Genomic DNA, 19,750 nt, shown 5'->3' on the forward strand with positions numbered 1-19,750 from the left:
AGCATTTGCATAGCATTTATTTGTTTTACATTCTCATTCGTAGCCGGCGAAGGCTTTTCCTTCCGTTGGACAAGGTGGAACGGTATACAGCCAGCTCCCGCTGACATTTAGCTCCCTCCCCGTCTCCCCTCTCTCTCGCGCGGCGGCAACGCGGAGAGAAGAACGGCACGTCAAAGACTCCTCGTATGAATTATTAATGGTGTGGATTAAAAGTGCCAGGACTCACCGCGGAGCCTGTTTGTTTTATTTGGACGTAATTATTTAATGGCACCTTGTTAAAAATTATAGCGGGGAGAGAGGCACGGGAGGAAGGGAAGAGGAGAAAATGTGAGAAGAGGCTTTGTTTGGACAGTAATTGGGACTGAAATAATTACAAAGTGCACAAAGTTTACTCGTTCATTAGAGGGAAAGAAGGAAGGAGGGTTGAGGCCTTGTTGTACTCAGCTGTATAACTTTCTCTGTCTTTCCTCTATTTCCCTCTTGGTACACACACACACACACACGCACACACACACACACACACACACACACACACTGTCTTTGCCTTAATTTCATCCACGGTGACAGTTTGCATGGGCATGTGAAGCGTGTAGTGGAGCATGGAGGGCACTGTTTCCTGTTCCTACCTTCACGGTGGCACAGACACACACACACACACACATACACACGCTTCTTTCCGGGGACCTTCCCTTGCCGTCTCAGCCCTTAACCGATCCTAATTGTAACCTAAAACCAAGCCTCGACAGGGTTTTTAAACCCGCAACAACTCGCGGGGCCCCACAACATTAGTGCCCCATGAAAAATTGGACCCCACAACACGGTAAAAAAAAAGCGAGACCGCGCGCACAAACACACAGCACGAGCTGCCGCCACCACTGCGCTGCCGTCCAAACAAACAGAGTCTGACAGCAAAGCTGGTGCCCCGGCATGCATCCCTGCACACACACACACACACACACACTCCGCGAAGGCGGCCGCACAAAGCCGAGCCTTCATCGCAGGGTCACAGTTTAAGGGCTCAGTAAACTCCTGCTAGTATCCTTCATCCTCACTACCCACCCATCTGAACCTGGGCTGAGGATAAATGCGTCCCTATGGCACGAAGAGGCCAACGCACTTTGCCGTTGCTGCCAGACACATAATACATGAGAAGAAGACACACACGCTGAAATTACAGGTGCAAACACACACGTACGTTTCCATTATTTCCTGCTACTTTCTGCTGCTTCGACTTCTTCTACCTCTGGCTCTCCTTTAGAGCGACGCGTTGCTCATTTTTCTCTACTACGTCCTGTTTTGACAGATGCTGCGTAATTACTGGATACTTTTCAGATTTAGATTGTACATAAAACATCGTATTTAATATAAATTAAACTACCAGCGCTGTATGCAACATTAAATTCCTCCTTACGTTTTAACGCACTTAGAAATGGGTCGTTGCACATAATAACATGTTTTACTTTAGGCACTTTTTAAATGGAGGGTTTTGATTTGTTATAGAGTATTTCTGCGCGTTGGTGCTTTAACCCACATGAGGAGCGGAGGTCGTGTTTCTACTTTTACCCCAGAGTTGCCTCAGCGTCTGCCTGCTGATGTTTCCCTTTAGAGGGAAATGTCATTTTCATTCTGCAGTATTTAGTGAGTGGATACTTGCAGTGCAGATTTAAATAGTGCTTGAAAACGTGTGATCCTTATTACACACAGATGAAACTGACAGCGCTGTGTACAACATTTGAAACCCTCCTCACATGTTAACGCACTTTGGAAGTAATCCGATAATGTAATTTACCATATATCGTAATAATAAATGCGTCATTGTACATCATTTTTAATGGAGAGGCCTGATTTATTATGGAGTATATCTGCACGCTCCTACTTACTTACATACAGTGTGCACGTACAGGCACGTCGCCAGTATTACTAGTGTTATCTCAGAGTTCCTGCAACATGGTGACAGACTCACTAATCGAATATTCTCCCTTTGAAGCGGCGCTGCTGGATCTGTTCATGTGTGAGGCGACGTGTCTGCGGGTCTGCGCGAATGTTTCGGCGCACATCCATCCCATGCGCCCTTGTGTTCTTGAGTGTGTTTGTTCACACTTGTTTGTGCGATTACTTTTACGTGTGTGCGCGTGCTCGCTCGCTCGCGCGTGCGCGTCTGTGTAGGCGGCGTCGGGCGGACGGGAATGTTGTTTATGCATTTTTATGCAAAGCAATTATGTTGACTTAATTGGGTTTGTTTATGTGGAGAGTGTGTCACCTCCAGTCATGTATTACCGCTGCCGTGGACAGACACATCACACGCACACGCGCGCGCGCACACACACGTATGTATGCACGCTTCTTGAAAAACAGCACACGTTCTACCGAGTTATTGAATAATGTGAAGTGTTTCCTCTTTAATAATATTCAGAGTGAGTTTTAAGGACTCGGTAGCAACAACAGTTGAGTTCATGCGGCCCTCTAACTGTACTTCCTAATGGATCATCTTGAACAGTTACTTTTAGCATGTGTCTACTGAGTCGATCCATTTACTGCAACTGTAAAAATATGCACTAACAATCAGCATTGACATTGTTGGATGTCTTTTATAATATATTTAAGCACCGAACTGTCCACCTCAATTGCACAAACGTACGAGCAGTGCAGTTTGAAAGACAAAAAAAAAAAAAAAAAACACAATCTAAGCAGTTATCCCCTCGCCTTTCCCTCTCATCACTGTCTCCAGTCTGAATCCAAAGATAAAAGGTTAATTTGCCATCTCTCTCCTTCCTCTGGGCCAAATCAATCCACCACAGTCTCCGTCTGCCATTGTCCTAATCAGACCCTCAACTCACTATTGGATTTCAATGGAACAGGCGCAGCCCAAAGACCTGCACAACCACCTAATCAATGATCCTCAAATGGCTCTGGTCTTCTATAGGGGATCGCTCTGGTTTTAATGCTTACACAAGGAACTGGCGCAGAGTCCAATGACTCGACATGTCCTCTGGAAGTGCATTTGTCATTTAGTTAATAATGAGTCACGAACAACTTCATGCATTGTGCTGAGCTTCTTGCGTGCCCGTAAAGGCCACGTTCCCTGTCAAACCCTCCAACCAGATCGGTCGGCGCTCGAGAAACGACAACAACAGAAATCAAGGAGTTTCAGGAGTTTCATCCTGACTCCATATTGTTCATCAGTCAAATGCCAGAAGCATTTTTGAACCAGGTAACTTTTGTGCCATTGAAAGAAGTGCAGCGAGAAAGACAAAAGTGGTCCTTCGGGGCTTAATTGTCACATCAGTTTGTGCAATTTTCTTTCATTTTCAAGCAAAGCTGATGGAAAAGCAAACGTGAATCCTTTCTGCGTTGACCTCACTGCCTATCAAAGAGGAGAATTCAATTCACGCAAAATCGTTTCTTTTATTGTGACAGCTTTTGTTGCAGAAATGGCACCGTCGTAACCCTTAAATGCTGGGCCACATGCGCGCCTCGGTAATCACGGCCTGACTTTTTGTTCTTCTCCAGGTTCGACCATGGCCCCGCAGAGCGCTGGAAACGGACCAGATGGAGCCCACCCGCCTATCACACGCTCACCTATGGCCCAGGACAGAGGTACGTCTGTGCGCAAACAGGTCGCTGGCATTCTTTGTTATTTGCAGTTGTGTGTTAAAGCACGGAGAGAGAGGCGCGCTGTGGAGTCGATGTGGTGCATGCCCGTACATAGCTTCACTGAGTCACTGGTGTTTACCGAGGATGTGGCGGGAGACAGAAGGAGCCGGATGAATTCTGAGGTTTATGAGAAAATACAGTATTGTCTGCTCATATTCGGCCAAATGAAGCAAAGATGATCGGGCGGTGCTTCCCGGTCTAGATGAGCAGTGACCCAAACCATACTGTGACAGCAACCCAGGAGTCTTTGATGTTGAAGGAGTGGAATATTCTGCAATGGCTGAGTCACTCACCAGACTTCAACCCAGCTGAGCTGCACAAACAACGACTGACAAAAACAGCAGTTTAGGCCACGCAAGCAAAACATCACAAAAGGAGGAAACACATTTGGTGGTGATGTCCGTGAGTTCTGGACTTAAGACTCCCTATTTTAATTCCTACACCTTTCCTCCAGCTTGATAGTGAACAGTCTCTAATTAAAGCCGCACTATAACCCCCCAAAGAATGTATCGGTGTCCTAACTATAGTCCATGTGGAGTTCCTTTCCATAAAAATCACGTTCATACTCAGGATAAAAGAGACTGTAAACTTGCAAATTGTCCAGTATGAAAACAATTTATTTCTTTACATCCCATACCAGGAAGAGATTTGGAGATTAGGGACCGTGACAAAAAGAAGACTGAAATGGCCCAGCTCAGACAATAACAGTGGCTGTAATGAAAGATTTTCTCAGGGAATGTGAGGACTTGGAGCTGTTAGCGTGGAGACGTAAACAAGCAATTTGACTGACGACAACTTAAAACCCGTGCACCAGTGCGTGTGTTTTAAAGTAACCTTTTAAAATCGTGCTCTTGATGAGTTATTGTAATAAGTCACACGCGGAATTAGACTTGAGAGTCGTCCTTCTTTTGCAGCCGACTTCACGGTCATGGGAAAATGGTGGTTTGGCTAAAAAAATGTAACAGTAAACATACACAAACTCCTCACGGGGCTTTGTTCGAGTCACAGTATGTGTTCTTTTGTTAGAGCCACTTCAGCTCCGACCACAACTAGTTGCCAAACGCTTGTTACGTGAACGCTAAACCGCAAAGCCACGTGCACCGGCCAAACTGGAAATTGGTCCCTGTAATCACGGCCACTTCTCGAGCATTACTGAAAACGGCGGAACTGCTTCAAAAAATCTGAAAAAAAAAAAAAAGAAAGAAAGAACCGAGAAGGAGTAGGATGTAACGTTAGTGGACCCAACTGGGACGTTCCCTCTCTATCACCCACCAAAGAGCAGTTAACATCACAGGGAGACAGAGGGAGTGGATAGATGAAGACGGAGGGAGCAGGCGAAGCACCGTAAAAGGTTATTTCCCAACATGATGAAATCAAGTTGGAGATTTAATGCTGCTCTCTAATGCCTGTAAACCTCCAGCCTTCCCCAGCCCAGTCCAGGAAAACACAGCCCGGTTAACAGGGTTGGCTGTTGTTTTTGTTATTTTCCTAGCTAGGATTAACCCCCTCCTCCTCCTCCTCCTCCTCTTCCTCTACATACACGCCCCACTTTGCTCAAGTGGCTGCCTCCCTAAGAGCCTCTCTCCACTCTTCATTTCCATAAATCCGCTGAATGTCCCTTTTTTTTTTTTTTTTTTCCACCCCACTTTCCTCTTGCGCGCTTTGCCGCCTGCTTGTTGTTGTCCGGCTGAGAGCTTCATTCGCTTTGCCAGAAAGAGAGAAAGGTTTGTGTGTGTGTGCGTTGTGCGTATTTGTGTGTCCGCGCGGAGAGAGGGAACGAAGCAGAGAGAGAGAAAAATCCTTGAATGTGTTATTTGCTTTTAGCACTGTCTGCACAATGTTCCTCTCCCCATCCATTTTCCAGGCAATTTAAAGTGCGGTATTACACACTGTATTTTTTTCTCCTCCTCTCCCAGAATCCCCTTACCCTAATGGAAGCAAAACATTACAATAATGTCCTCGCTCCTTAAACCCAGCACTCGCAGGCTAAGCACTTTCAGGCCCCAATCGCTCTTTCACTCCGTTGCACTGTCTTTCCCTCCCACACACACTTTCTCTCTCTCTGTCTTGGCCTCCGTCTCTTTTTGCCGCGCGCACGAACAGACACACATGCGGTGTTTGTTCCTCTCCTTTCCTCCTCTGTTAGCTCCCCCTCTCGCTCGGAAACACAAATATGTACACATTATTTATGTCGCCCTCCTCTTTCCTCACATCTTAGCAGAAAGAATTGTACAAGTGTCAGCTTGCGCTTTCCGTCTAAACCCCAGACTCTGTCAAGCGGCGGTTCCCAACCTGTGTTCCGCGCCCCCAGAGATCACAGGGGGGTGTGTCAAAACTTGTCTGATCTGAGCTCACCTCCAGTTTTCACCTGTTTCACCAGTTTTTAACCAGCACTGCGTGTGTCTCCTTACAGGTACAACATGCAGGGCTTAAATATTCCAGCACCTTGTCGGATCTCCCTCATGCGGTGTTCGATTGCAATTAAAAAAAAATAAAAAAAAACATAACATAAAAAACATTTATATATATATATATATAAAAAAAAAAGAAAAAAAGGGGTTCGAATAGAGTTTGTCTACCAATGGAATGACAGTAACACAGCTTTCCCTTTCAAACATCATTAGCCAATCAGAAGTAGGGTAGGTGTGCATCTCGGAAAGCTTGGTTGAAATTCGGCTGATGCTGCATTCAAGTCAAACTCAGAAATTACTGCTTCCAAAATTAAAAAACAGCTGCTGCGCATATTTTAATGTCCAGCAAACAGTGACAATGTACCAAAGTTATTTTTTCTCCTCTAAGTTAACCTGTAATGTGAACGCTATGAGCTTTCCCAGCTGGAGCACGGAATCTCCGAGTTTTCGTGAAGGCATCGTCTCAACTGGTGTTTTTTTCATAGAAGTCACTGTTGAGCTGCTGCTGAGCCCCCCCAGGTTCAGGACTTTTGTTTTTCACTTCAAGCCCTGAATATATTTCATGTGTAGATGGAATTGCATAGTACCCCGTAAGGTCTGATGGTGTGTCTGTTTGTGTACTGAGTGGGGGGCCCCGCTTTTCTTAGATATAAATAGGGGGGGTTCCAGTGAAAAAAAGGTTGTGAACCACTGCTCTGAAGAGTCAGCGCTCATTCAACAGGGTGGATGACTATCGCAGTTTACAGTCAAGCGGACCCAATCCATTTCTACCTAATCGGCAATAGTGAATCCGCCCCCTGAACACACACAGATACACATTCCCGCACCCGCGCAACCTCTCCTTTCCCTCAATGGCCGTCCAACGACCTTTCTCCATTCGTGGTGGATTGGGAGACCTTTCTGTGGGGTTAAAAAAAAAAACAACTACGAACAGTGTGGCTTGAAAGCGTGAAGCCCAGGCGAGGATCGTTCCAAATGTCAATTTGAATGGTGCAGCCGAGTTTTGGGCCTGAGAGGCTTTGACACATCTATTGACAGAACGGCTTAGAATAACATAGCAGCCGTGGTCAAATCGCTGGTTATTCTGTGGAGAGTGCAGCTCACGCTTGTTGTTTTCTTGAACTCATAGGCTCAAGCGTACCCACACCTTAATACGTGCACACAGCCTTTGCAGCTACATGCTGTACATCTTTGAGGCCAGGTATACTCTTGACCCGTGTTTTTTTTTTTTTTTCCCCTCATACTGAAAATCACTTACTGTTATGTTTGTGTTTATTTGTGCTGAGGGCTCTTTTTACTCGTTCGGTATCTCTGAGTAACAGAAGCCCGTGCAATGTTAAAAGATTAAAGCTCCCATCAAAACAGCTGCCCCCGTTCAGCCCGTCAGTTAACATTTGAGTCCGACAAGCAGATGCATGTGGTCGTGGACGAGTTTCAAAGTTTTAGTTTTGTTGTTTTTTTTTTTCATGTCTATTTTTGTGTGTTTCAGGGTTCATGTCCAACATGCAGAGAAACCAGGCCAGCTCCCAGTTTGCCTCCCCACACTCCGGACCTCCCATGTCCCCCCACCCGTCACCTGGTGGCCCACTGTATGCCGGCATGGGTCCGTACTCCCAGAGTGGACCAACGGGCGCTTATGGACCTCAAGGACCCCAGTACGGACACCAAGGTCAGAACCTAAATGTGCATTCGGACAGGCATCTCTTTAGTGTGTATTTAAGGCTGCTCTCACACTGTATATGTTGCAACATGATACATATTGCATTTAACCTCGGGTTGTGTTCACATGGCAATTGAGACAAAATAATCAAGATTAAACTCTGACATGCCTAGAAGCTGGAGGTGCACATTTTGTTTGTCGCACAATTTAAATGCACTCATGATGAGGCCATTACACTTTATTATATGTATTTGAATCGCGTATAATACTGTATATTCAGTGATATGCGTATATTGTATGTCGTTTGAAGTAACACGTTTGTTTTTGGACTGTTCTGAGGTGAGAAATTGCACATTTATCCACAGTATGGTGTTTTTCAGCCATGCCTCTTAATTACACAAACACATTATGTAAAACAGCATGTAGGGTGTCGGTGCTAGTACGATATAGCTTCGCATTAACATCATAATTCCACTAATTTCCACAAAGAAATTAGGAGAACGTGTCTACGCGGAGTACCCAGATTTAGCTGCGTATTAGGCGGTAATCTAGTGAAGACAAGTGCCGATGTAGAAGTCAGGAGTTTTGTACGTGTCGTTTTGCCGAAGTCTCCGTCAAAGTGTCAGCGCCTCTAATGGGAAACTAATTTCTCGGAGCATTGTTGAGGATACAGCTACCAGGCCGCAGTTTAAGGACGAAGCACGATTCACGTCACAGTGCATTGTGAGGCCTGACGTGAAAACCACCGGCAGGCGCATCACATTCTAGTCTCTGACGGGTCACACCTGGTAGATGGATTCCTTCGTATCTTCCATTCAGAGCGGTTATAGACGAATATGGCCCCAGATGGGAAAACCGCTTCTGTCAGTTCGGACGACTGAGTCACACCGATTCCTTGACATCAGTGTCACCGGTGTCAGAGAGACGCTGCTGATCAGGAATACAAAAAGATCCAGTTTCCATCCTCTGTCTTTGTCTCTAACTCCACATCTCTTCTCTCTACAACTCCCACACACACACATATAGCCTGTAGTCTCCTCATTCATGTGTGAATATTCATGCAACACTTGAACCCTGGACGGACCCCTTGGCCCAGCTCATGATAAGATTATGAGGTAGCTCCAGACTGACGAGGCAGACTGACGTGTCGAGAGTTTTACCCTCTGAATGACGATGCCCCATTCCAGATGAATGTTTTGATAATAGCCAACGGAGAAGGGACAGTATTTTAAAAGTGTTTTTGGTAGATTGTCGTCCTTTTATCGCTCACCAAACATGGTATAAATGGCAATGAGTTCAAGCATTTTAAGCAGGGTATCATGTCCGAATAAGGACACTCTCACATTTGTCTTGATACTAACTCGACTCCCAAAATTAGATTATGGCGTTTTGACTGGAGCTGTCACATCTTAAAAGCACTCACTTGTGTTTTTTTATGTTTTTCTTTTTTCGTACAATGAACCACTTACCCTAAAATTCGCTGGACATTCGTGCATGTTTTTGCCCCGGTATTAAAAAACAAAAAATTCCACTCATACACCAAGGGAGAAACTCTGTATAGCAAGAGTTTAAATGGTAATAATAGTAGCAATGATTTCACAGATTTGCAACTGTGAAATGTTTAGCAACATAATTTGTGTCTCCAAAGTATTTATCTATATTTATATATATAGCCGATATATCCAGTTAATTTACTAGAATTTACTAAAGATGTCACAGCAGACATTCAGATATTCTTAATTAACCTCATAGTTTTTTACAATGAGGTTAATTAAGTTCTTTTAAAGTAAAAAATGTTTGTTTATAAATGAAAGTAGTTTATGAAGTTACATAAATTTCATTAGCGATTAATAATAACGTATCATCATTGCTACATTGCCCTCTGACCATGAGCTCTTGGAGGCCAGTTTGATGAGCCTTTTAGATAAACAGTCGCATCAAACATCAGTCTAAGCTTTTTTCTTATACTCTAGGAATAAAAAAAACAAAGAATAAAAAAAGAAGAAGCTTGGACAAACAACATTACTCACAGATTCCAGGAAATCTTGTGAAATAAAGTTTGGATCGTTTTCTATAATTAAGATTCTCCGCTCGCTTGTTTCTCCACCGCACCACTCCCGGCCATCCAACAAACGCTGACATCTGCTGTTGTACTCCGTTTCCTGCCTTTGGCGACGCACCAGACGAAACATTATGGTGCTTTTTGGTTAATGTGTGTTTTAATGTGTCACCTTGATAAACGCGCCCATCCGTGCGTGTTTTCCCAAATTTGCGGCCTCTCCCTCACATTTGTTAATGTTGATTAATAGTCCTAATGCATCCGGTGTTCGGTCTCCCTTTTCCACCCACTCTTATCTCTTAATGTGACTTTGGCTGGGCTGACAGCCCGGTAAGCAAAGAGAAAAAGAAAAATGAAGAAATCGCAGAGCGACAGCGAGGCGGACTCGCCGGGAAGGAGCTCCGGAGGCAGACGAGTGTGAAATCTCGCTGGGATGACAGGAGAGATGTTCCCATCAGAATCAGAAAGCAGCTTCTCGTTGCATCCGTACAATACACAGTTTATGTGCGTATGTATATTCTTGTCAGATGTGATGCACCTGCAACTGGCCTGTACTTGTCCTGCATCGCTGTAATATATTTCCAGACAGCAGTCTGACAGGTATCTTAAAACTGACACTTGAGTGGCTGCACGCAGAATTAAGACGAACAAGAAACTATAAATATGACAATAAGCACACACGCACACACACACACGCACGCACGCACACACACACACATACAATGGCCTTGATAAGAAACCTGCAAACACTAACACCTTACCTCTAAAGCTTTGGTTATTTGGTGTCAAACCTACACAGAGACTATATTATTGTTTGTTCAAGTTGCCTACACTGTTGTGAGTGTTCACACCGATCAGCCACAACATTACAACCACTGCCTCAGTGTTCTGCTTTGTGGAGCTTTGAACCTGGCCTCCATGTGGACGCTACTTAGACGTGTACCGCCCATCTAGACCAGACCAGGTACCCCCCACCCCACAGCGATGACACTCCTCGATGGAAGCAGCCATCCCCAGCTGGATGACACAGACACAGACAGACACACACACACAAAAACAGTTGGAGAAAAATGGATTTTCTCTGCCCGTCGAGTCGCTGAGAGATGTGGATGCAAAATGCATTTCAGATCATTCACAGTTGCTGCAGTTTGCCTTGAAAATAGAAAAGTCAAAGTAAAATGTCAGAAAACCACTTGTTGGTGGGTGGTTGCGAGGAATTCCGGTCACCACACTGGAAATTCAGTGAGACGGCACATTAGATAGTGAAGTTAAAGGATGGATTCACATTAGTAAGTATTTTATTGTACTGTAACAATATCGTATGCTCAGATGGTTAATGCTGCCTTTTGCTTTTGGCAAATGTGTTTTTTGGCAGGCTTTACCTTCTAATATTAAAGATTCACATGGACTCCAGTACATAGCCGGGGTCCTGACTGTGTGGGGTGAACAGGGCAGACAGCTGCTGGTCATTGTTCTTAATGACAGCTCCATCTGCTTCCCTTCCCTCTCCCTAGCGTCCTAACAAATTAGCCAACACAGAGTCTCAGTCCAAGTTCCTGAACTCTGCTCTGCTGTTTTTCTTGGCGTTGTCTCTGCTGGGAGAGCTTTAGGTTGTGTGCGCTGTGTGTTATAAGATTCGCACAAGTGCAGCGCACACCGAGATGGTTTGTAGCGCTCCGAAACGACTGAGAACCGCGCGGCGGTCTGAAACTTTACAGGCGGCTCTTTTCTAAAACTTAATCAACTATAGTGCAGCTTGTGCAATCAGCTGCGTAAGCTCAATCCGAGATACGGCTGTGGTGATACATGAGACTACAGCAGGATATGGCCCGTCTACAAACAAAAAAAAACGAATATTCTGTAGCTGTTTCCACCGATCTTTGATTAGATAAATCTGCTCTCCAGACCGTAACCAAAGGTTTTCTTCCAGATCACGCTTGCCAAAAGCTTTTCCACTTTCCTGTTTTCTCGCTGCCTAAATGAGAGCTCGCGCAGCCTTACAGTGAGAGGGCTGCCCGACGATTCCAAAAAAACTATTTAAGCTGCTAAATGTTTATGGCTGTCCTTTGAAAGCCCTCTTTATCCACAGTTAAACTGATCTCTTACTGTTTGTGTTGATATCGGCCTCTCCTCAGGACTCAAATGACTCCGACAGCTGTTTTCAAGACATGCACTTGGCCATGGTACAGAGCCAGCATGTTGAGAACAGTGGACACACAGACGGACGGGGGAGGAATATTATGCCATTACAGGAGAGAGATTTGGAGTTCTGTCTCAGCTCCGCTTTCTCACCCACCCATTGCATATTTCCCTCCACTACCACATACCCCCCCCTCAAGGGGTTAAGCACTTTGCTGGTAATGACCATGCTTCAGACAGGACTTTTAAGCCTTGGTGCTTTGCCCGAGCCACAGTGTAATTCGGCCCAACAAAAAAAAAAAAAAAAAAAGAGGAAGAAGAAGAAAGCCGTGACTCAAGCCAGCGCCTAGGGGAGGGAGTGGAGTTTTGGGGAAGAAATTGACAGTGTGTGGAGCTCAGCAGCCCGAAGGCGCACCCTGGCCCCACTCAGAATCAGAAACCCTGCCGGGGAAGGTGCTGAGGTGGCTCGGAGAGGATGTGGGGGCCTCGGGCAAGAGAAGATGCAGCAAAAAAGAAAAACTATCCATCCCAGCAAGTTGAATACTGCAATCCAATACTGTTTCTTTTAAGCTGTATAAAGAAAGTGAAGAGATCTGCTATTTTTCTGTGTAAATCATCTTTATTGGGTTGCCTAATTTGTAGTGGTGTTATTAAATTAAAAAAAAAAAAGTATTCTACTACTAAACGACATATTAAATAGCATCAGAAAAGAGGGTAGTACCCTACAGCACCCATACTGACATTTAGAAATCTCCTGACTAAGATAGGACAAAATGACCGGATCCTTTATGCTCATCAACACTTTACGCTTCTTCGTGCCCCCCTCCCTGCCTGAAACCACTTTCTTCTAACTCGAACCACTTTCACAAAAAACGTCAGAGAGAAAATTGCTGTTATTCATTTCTTTTATTTGTGTTCAGCCATATGTGGACATGGACCGCCAGCGCGCGCTGTCCTGTCCTTGGCAGCTGAAGCATGTAGCCATGTAATCTGCGTTTCGCTCCTTATTGATGGAGTTCACAGGTCCGGAGGGCGCGCCGGCGCACCTTCGTACCTCACTCCGCCGTCGAACGGAGAATGCCTGCCTCGGCTGTTATCCTTCGCCCGGTCCGAGTCTGCTGAGGAAGCAGTCGACAGTAATCTGCTCGGTCACGCTCCAGCTATCCCTCAGGACTGCAGGGATTAAACCCGGCGCAGGATATAGCGTCCACCAAACGCGTGACCGTGCCGGGAATTTCCATGTAATTGTGAACGGAGCACCACGAGCGCTCCTTCTCCTTCTCCTTCTCCTCCCCTCCATTGCGCTATAAATACCGCCAAGCCTCCCCAAAGGCGCCAACTGCCAAGAAGCCCGGCGAGAAACGCAAGGACACGAGAAGGTGCAAATAAGAAATGACATCCTCCTTGTCCTCCTTGTCCTCTTTTCCTCTTGTCCCTCCTTGATTAGTTTCCAGAGTAATGGGAGTAGCGTGCAACATAGATAATGTAGATGACACGCTTCTGTGTGTATATACGGGCCGTCACGTACGCAACGTAAGCTAACGCTGCATTTTATTTCCTGGCCTGTTCGAACACCGGTAGGTTTAGATGTCTGACTGCACAATAAAGCGGATAATCTTTTTCACAATACCTTACATAAAACACAATGTCATGGCAAAGAAAAGATACTCATCTTCATTCTCATTTCTTGACAGAGCTCAACTGAAAGACTTTTCGCCTCCTTGGTCTAAATGCTTTCTGACAAGTAATAAGTAATTCATATGTCATTAAAACTAGGTAAATAGATCGCCACGTGGATTCGTCATTCCTTCTTTTTTTTTTTATGCTAACTTGGACTAAATTTGACCTCAACAACGATCCCACTTCCTCATCTGATGTAATCTAATAGCACTTCCAAAGTCGTTGAAAGCGTGAATGGCTCTTATGAAAACACCTAGGATTTTGAGATTGAGCTCTCAGTCATTTTAAAAAGTGGGTTAGTGCGCTATCTGTCCTTGAAGAAGCACTCTGGCGCCGCACCAATCCTTCAGGAAGTGAATCATTCTTGTCAGGACGGAGCAAGGCTCTCATAGGAAAGCGTAGCGCTAAACCTATCCCACAGCTACTCTGTCTTCCCTTTGTCAGCCGAGGCAAACATAGCCCACTACTAGAACAGTTTGAACGGTAGTTCATCAAAGCTGATAAGTTCTCTCAATGCCGCGTGCTCACTTAATGACACTTTTTTTTTCCCCCAGAACAAATCTCTTCAGTTAGATTTAGCTTATAAAAAAAAAAAAAAAAAAAAAAAAAGTTGAACACACTCATGGAAACTTCCAGGAACTTGCTCCCTCTTCTGGGGCTTTGCGCTAAAAGTGGAACAAAATGCAGCTCCTCCAAAAGGGACTGAACGCGATGAACAACTCCCCGGGAGGTGTTCTGGAGACTCAGCCAGTCATGAGGGCCAAAAACCGCAAAGGGTCCTCCCAGGCTATTGAGAATGCGTGGCAGGCGGCCACGACATGGGTCTCAGCAGCTGTCCAAAGAGGGCTGAGAGAGGTCGCTGACTGGGGCCTTGTTCATCTGCAGAAAACCATCCAGCTGAGCTGCGAGCGAGGAGGCCACGGGGCACAGTGCCGAGGATTTTCCACAGCGTTGCAGGCAGTCGCTTATGACTGGAGGAGACACGGAAATGTGTCTTTCACCGGTTGCGAGGTCTCCAAAGTATTATATATGCATTCAACACAGTCAAGCAGATACGCACACATGTACCGCGCCCCATACATATCCTCCTCCTGTGTTCGTTAGCAGACATCCTTTCTTCCTGAACGCTTCCCTACTACGGCCCCAAAACCCTTGACAGGTGTCAGGCGCGCTCAGCTCACCGCCTCACCAAAGCCTCCCCGGAAATAATCCGCTTCTTCTCTTTTTCCCATCTCCCACAGTAGATTTCATCACAATTTCTGGACAAATTCGAGCGGAGTCGCTGACTTTTATGGGAAAGAATTTTATTTTGATTCCGTATAAATCCTATCTTGGGGGTTAGGAGTTTCTCCCCCGCGCTTTTCTCCCTGTCTGTCTGTCTCTTTCTCTTTCCGCTCCCACCCTCCGCCGCTTCCTCCCGCTCTCCCTCCCCCTGTTGGTTGGACTCGCTGGCTTATGTCATGTGGAAAGTGTCTTCGCTGAAGCAGCTCGAGGACACTGGGAAGCCGTTTCCATTTTCAGAGTGGGGTTTCTCCCCCCCCCCCTCCTCCCGCCCTCCCACCCTCCTGTGTGGAATATTGTCATTTTACTTTCCCTCGTTTGAGTGTGTGGAAAAGCCTTCAGGTTTTAAAGGGACTTGATCCCCTTTTCCAGACATATTCTCAGAGGATTAAGCAGTGAGGCCCAACTAAAGCACCCTTAATCAAATCAAAATAAATAGCCCCCTTCACAATGGAGGATGCCACATTTTCCATTTCTATTTTGCAGGGGATTTGTCCCAGGGAGGGAGTGTCACAGTGGAAAAAGCTCAGTGCGTGCGGAGGGAGTACGACATTGCGCTCTGTATGTGTGGGTGTGCGCCGCACTTACATGTACAGTAGGTGGCTTCTAGTGCGCTTAAACGTATGTACATGTTGTCCTTGACGGCGTGGCGATTCTCTTTCAGCTTGTGTTGCAGTTGGAGTTGAGCTGGGCTTTTAAAGCCAAAATGGAGGGGTTTAAGTGTGCCTTAGGAAAGCTTCTGGCATCATGGCCGCGTGGCACTGCAGGGCAGCAAGAAAGCATTTACTGCAGATTAGAGCTCCTCTCAAGTGTTTCACAAAGTCAGCCCTAAGCTTCGCAATTGTTCCCAGGGCCTTCGTGCAACCTACAGCTGTGAAAAATGTCGCCAGCCCACACCCCAAACGCTTTTTTTTTTTTTTTTTTCTCCTGCGACCGCTGATGTTTGTTGAGGTTGTGAATCAGAATTTAGCCCTGCTCTTTACATCCCTCATCTGTCACAGCATTATTTCCTTGATGGATGAAACCGTTGCATGTGTCACTGTTGTGGGTACGAGAGTATCAGCTGACAAGCGCACTCCATTTCTCTCAAATGAAGTGATTCATAAAGCCCATCTGCGACTACAGTATTTCACACGAGCTTTTCTGTGTCACTCTTGCAAGCAATCTATCAAACTTAGGAGGGAAGTTAAATGTCTCACGTGACAGCGGCTTATGTTTTACTTTCCATGCGACGTCCTGTGCGACGTTTAAAATTTAAGTGATTTTAAGCATTTGATTCAAATGTCCTCCTTTTTTTTTTTTAATTACAGGTAACTACCCCCGGCCCTCTAACTACAGCGGGACGGCCAGCAGCAGCTACAGCGGCCCCGGCCCCGGCATGACCAACAGTCTGGGAATAAACGCCACCAGCCCCATGCACGGCCAGGGGCCCGGCCAGCCTGCACCCGGGGGACGCGGCCACGGCCCGGGCGGTCAGAACAGGACGTACCCGTCCATGGGTCCCAGCTCTCCGAGCATGCCCCAACCGGCCGGGCCAGGGATGGGCCCCCCTTCTTTGGGCGGCTCCAACCGCAAGGCCCAGGAGGCAGCGACCGTGCCGGGATCGGCCAACTCTGTACACAACAGGTAAGAACACAGAAAAGACGTTATTTCGCCTTGGTACCTCGTCTAAATCCAGTCCGCATACCGTATGTGTTAATCACAGCTCAACAAAAGAAGAACAATGGTATTTAAAAGTCATTTCCCTTTCTTGTTCTATGACTGTTTTACTCTATGCTAACTGTATCCTTAAAAACAGTGACCAAGAAGCGTAACTGTCTTACGTCGGTGTCTGGTGAGTGACTTTTCTCCGCAGGTCGCTGCGGGGACGTGAGCTGAAAAGCACCACAGACAGTTTCTGTGCCACGGAGTTTTTTTTTTTTTTCTTTTCTTTTCTTTTCTTTTTCTCTCGGAGAGCGTCTTTTCAGATGCAGGCAAGAGTTTGTTCTCAGGGGTTCCACTCTTCTATGAGCCATTTGTGGCGCAATCCCCATTTTCACACGTCTCATAAAGTGCCTGACATTTTGATATCTGGCTCTATACACCAAGTGCCATTTGTTGCAGAAAAGAGAGAGATATTGGCTCGCGAGGCGGCTGTACGGCCTGAATGCCGCCGTGTCAAAAACATAAAAGGAGAAAAAGCAAACCACAGGTTTAACTGTGAAAACACCAGAGACAGAGGTGACACCGAGCACCTTAACACAAATACAAAGCACTTTGATGCCATAACGGTATATGAGTTAAGGGGTATTATATTTCCATCAGGGCTGCAGCTTTCACTATACGAGCCCTCGCAGTGTTGGAGGCAGGCCGCTGTTGTGGGATTGCGTGGGCAGTAAACTTTTGCTGAACCCTGCCGGGGGAACATGTGAAAACACGGCTGTCTTCTGAGAGGGGAAGGGATGGGCTCCCGCGCCTCCTCCGAAACACTGCGCCACGGGAGCCTCCGCAGGCCGAAGTGGCAGATTAGCATTCGTTAGCGTCGATTTGCATTCCTGCCGATGCGCGAGTCGCATGTGACGACGTTTCAGGTGAAGTCTCTCTCGTTTCTCTCGGCGGCCCCCCCCCCCACCCCCCTCGCAGGCTGCCTCAGTACGCCAGGCCCCCGGCCCAGATGCAGCCGTCCTCCGCCCACTGGCCCCACCCTCCCTCCGCCCGTCCACCGCCTTCACCTCCACCCAGACCTCACCATCCATCCATCCTGCCTCCCTCACACTCACAGCAACATAGGTAGGTCCATCGCCATCGTCATGTGTGTGTCTGTTTGTGGACGTGTGCGGCGTGTACTGTATGTGAATAACAGAAAAGGGATCATGATGATATTCCTCACAAGCTCCCTCTGACAGCAAAACAAGAGGAGTCATAATTGTTGGTATTGTAATTGCCATCATCACCATCACCGTAGTCATCAGTATCATCACAGGCATCGCTTAGTCACTCTAATGGCACGCAAACACACAAAGAGTTTCAAGTTGGCGTGTGCACTGTAAAAGTGTTTGTGTGTGTGTGTCTGACAGCATGTGTGATTAATTTCATGCATCGGGGGGGGGTGGGGGGGCCATCTCTGCCCACACACGCGCACGCACACACACACACACACACACACACACACACACAGTAATGCAAATGCTGGCCAAGCCATTAAGAGATGGCCGGGCTGTCAATAAGAAGTGGCATGACATGATCCCCACTGCTGGGACCAATCAGACTGCCTGTCAGTCTCTCCTCACATTCACCGAGACACCAGAGAGGTGTCGCTCGCTGCGGTGGTGCTGCTGGAGGCCGAGGCTTTCCATCTCCCAACTCCGTCTCTCTGTTTGTTTACAAATCCGGCCAGAAAGTATGCTCGCGTCTTCGTCTGTGTCTCCGACTCTACAGCGATCCAATTTGATTCACTGTCAACTGTGAATGTCTGCGCCAGTTCCTTCCTTTGTTTGGTGTTTTTTTTTTTTTTTGTTTTTTTTCCCATTCTTTCCTTCGTCTTTGGCGTTAAACTCTCGTTAATGTGTGGTTTTTAACCGCACTGCAGGGATCGCGTTACAAGGGAGAAGTGCAGTGCTTTTGATTTTCCGGGTGAGATGTGTGGTGTCTTTTCTCTCCCGTTTGAACTGCGGCGCACGTCGACGCGCATGCTAACCTCCCGACTGTTAGCGTGTTTATTCAAACCACGGCTTCACTGGAGAGACCAAAAAAATAAATAAATAAAAGCCGAGCCAACACTCGATGTTTGGAACAACAAAACCCTTTCATGAACTAGTTAATGCAAAAAGCCACCAACTACACGCGACTATTAATTTCCACAACACATCAGCGTCCACGGACTTTTCATATTTCTGTGTTTAAAATGAGACTTTTTGCAGAAAAGTCCTTTTTTCCCAAACTGAATGGAAATAGAAACGGTCCGGAAGGTTTTCCTGTGATGGACATCTTTGCTGAATACTCTGTCAGAGTGTCTGTGCCTGTCTCACTTTCGCTGTTGTTCTTGTCTGCTGTTGCTCATTCTCCCTCTTTCATCCCTCCTCGTCTGCTTGTCTTCTCGTCTCCTCCCACCTGTTTCTCTCTGTTTTCGCCGACTCTCCCGACTGCATCACCCCTCTTCGCCTCTGCGCCGCTCTGTTATCCTACCCCGACCGTTTTATCTCCCCCACTCTTTCTTCCTCCCAATTTGCTTTTTGTTCTCCGCCGTCTCCAACACGGCCTTGTTATGTTTTTCTTCCTCAGATCCCACTTTAGAACATCTGAGGGAGATCAGGGGAAAATTGGCCTCCGAAAAACCTGCGGTTAAAGGCTCCGGCAGCCCGTTTGCGCTGCGGATCTCTGTGCAACATTGTGAAACATTCAGACCTAGTTCTTCTTCCGTCTGAGAAACAAGTTGTTAGTCGTAGCACATGTCTAGTTTCGCCCTTTGATGCATCAACCCCGGCTGCCGCGGCCGCCTCCTCCCCAACCTTCCGAATCAGGGGCTAGTTAGCAGCAAAATCATCGGCTGGTCTCTGCTTCTTTCCCTCTTTTCCTCTAACACGTCGCTCCCTCCGTTCCCCGCCAATAATCCTCCACACGTCTGCCTCCCTCGTCTTCATCCTCTCCTGACTCTCACACTCTGGTAGACACACTCCAGCTTCATTACACTGAGTGAAAAGAATTCCAAATGAACAGAGGACAACCACTTCTGGTATCCCATGGCTGCGGGCGTGGGTCGAGATTAAATCTTCATAAAGTGTGTCGTACGGAGTGCTTTTTTTTTTTTTTTTCTCCCCCGAGCCCTTTTCTGACTTTCTCCTCCACTGGAAGACTGGAATCACAAACAAATGTCCCGTTTTTATCAGT

The 19,750-nt window shown here is 46.6% G+C and overlaps 1 protein-coding gene across 7 annotated transcripts in view; it reads left to right on the forward strand.

The window, feature by feature from the left end:
* Positions 1–19,750, forward strand: part of LOC125023248 (AT-rich interactive domain-containing protein 1B-like) — a 207,662-nt gene that overhangs the window by 163,913 nt on the left and 23,999 nt on the right. For 5 of the 7 annotated variants that reach the window (XM_047610395.1, XM_047610391.1, XM_047610390.1 and 2 more), the window contains 4 exons: positions 3,511–3,597; positions 7,555–7,734; positions 16,195–16,510; positions 17,507–17,653. In XM_047610395.1, coding sequence (XP_047466351.1) covers positions 3,511–3,597; positions 7,555–7,734; positions 16,195–16,510; positions 17,507–17,653 — 730 coding nt within the window. The remainder of the gene's footprint in view (positions 1–3,510; positions 3,598–7,554; positions 7,735–16,194; positions 16,511–17,506; positions 17,654–19,750) is intronic. The other 2 variants (XM_047610392.1, XM_047610393.1) reach the window with 1 other exon arrangement.

The sequence above is a fragment of the Mugil cephalus genome, chromosome 17, assembly GCF_022458985.1.
Source record: "Mugil cephalus isolate CIBA_MC_2020 chromosome 17, CIBA_Mcephalus_1.1, whole genome shotgun sequence".
In the NCBI taxonomy this organism is placed as follows: domain Eukaryota; kingdom Metazoa; phylum Chordata; class Actinopteri; order Mugiliformes; family Mugilidae; genus Mugil; species Mugil cephalus.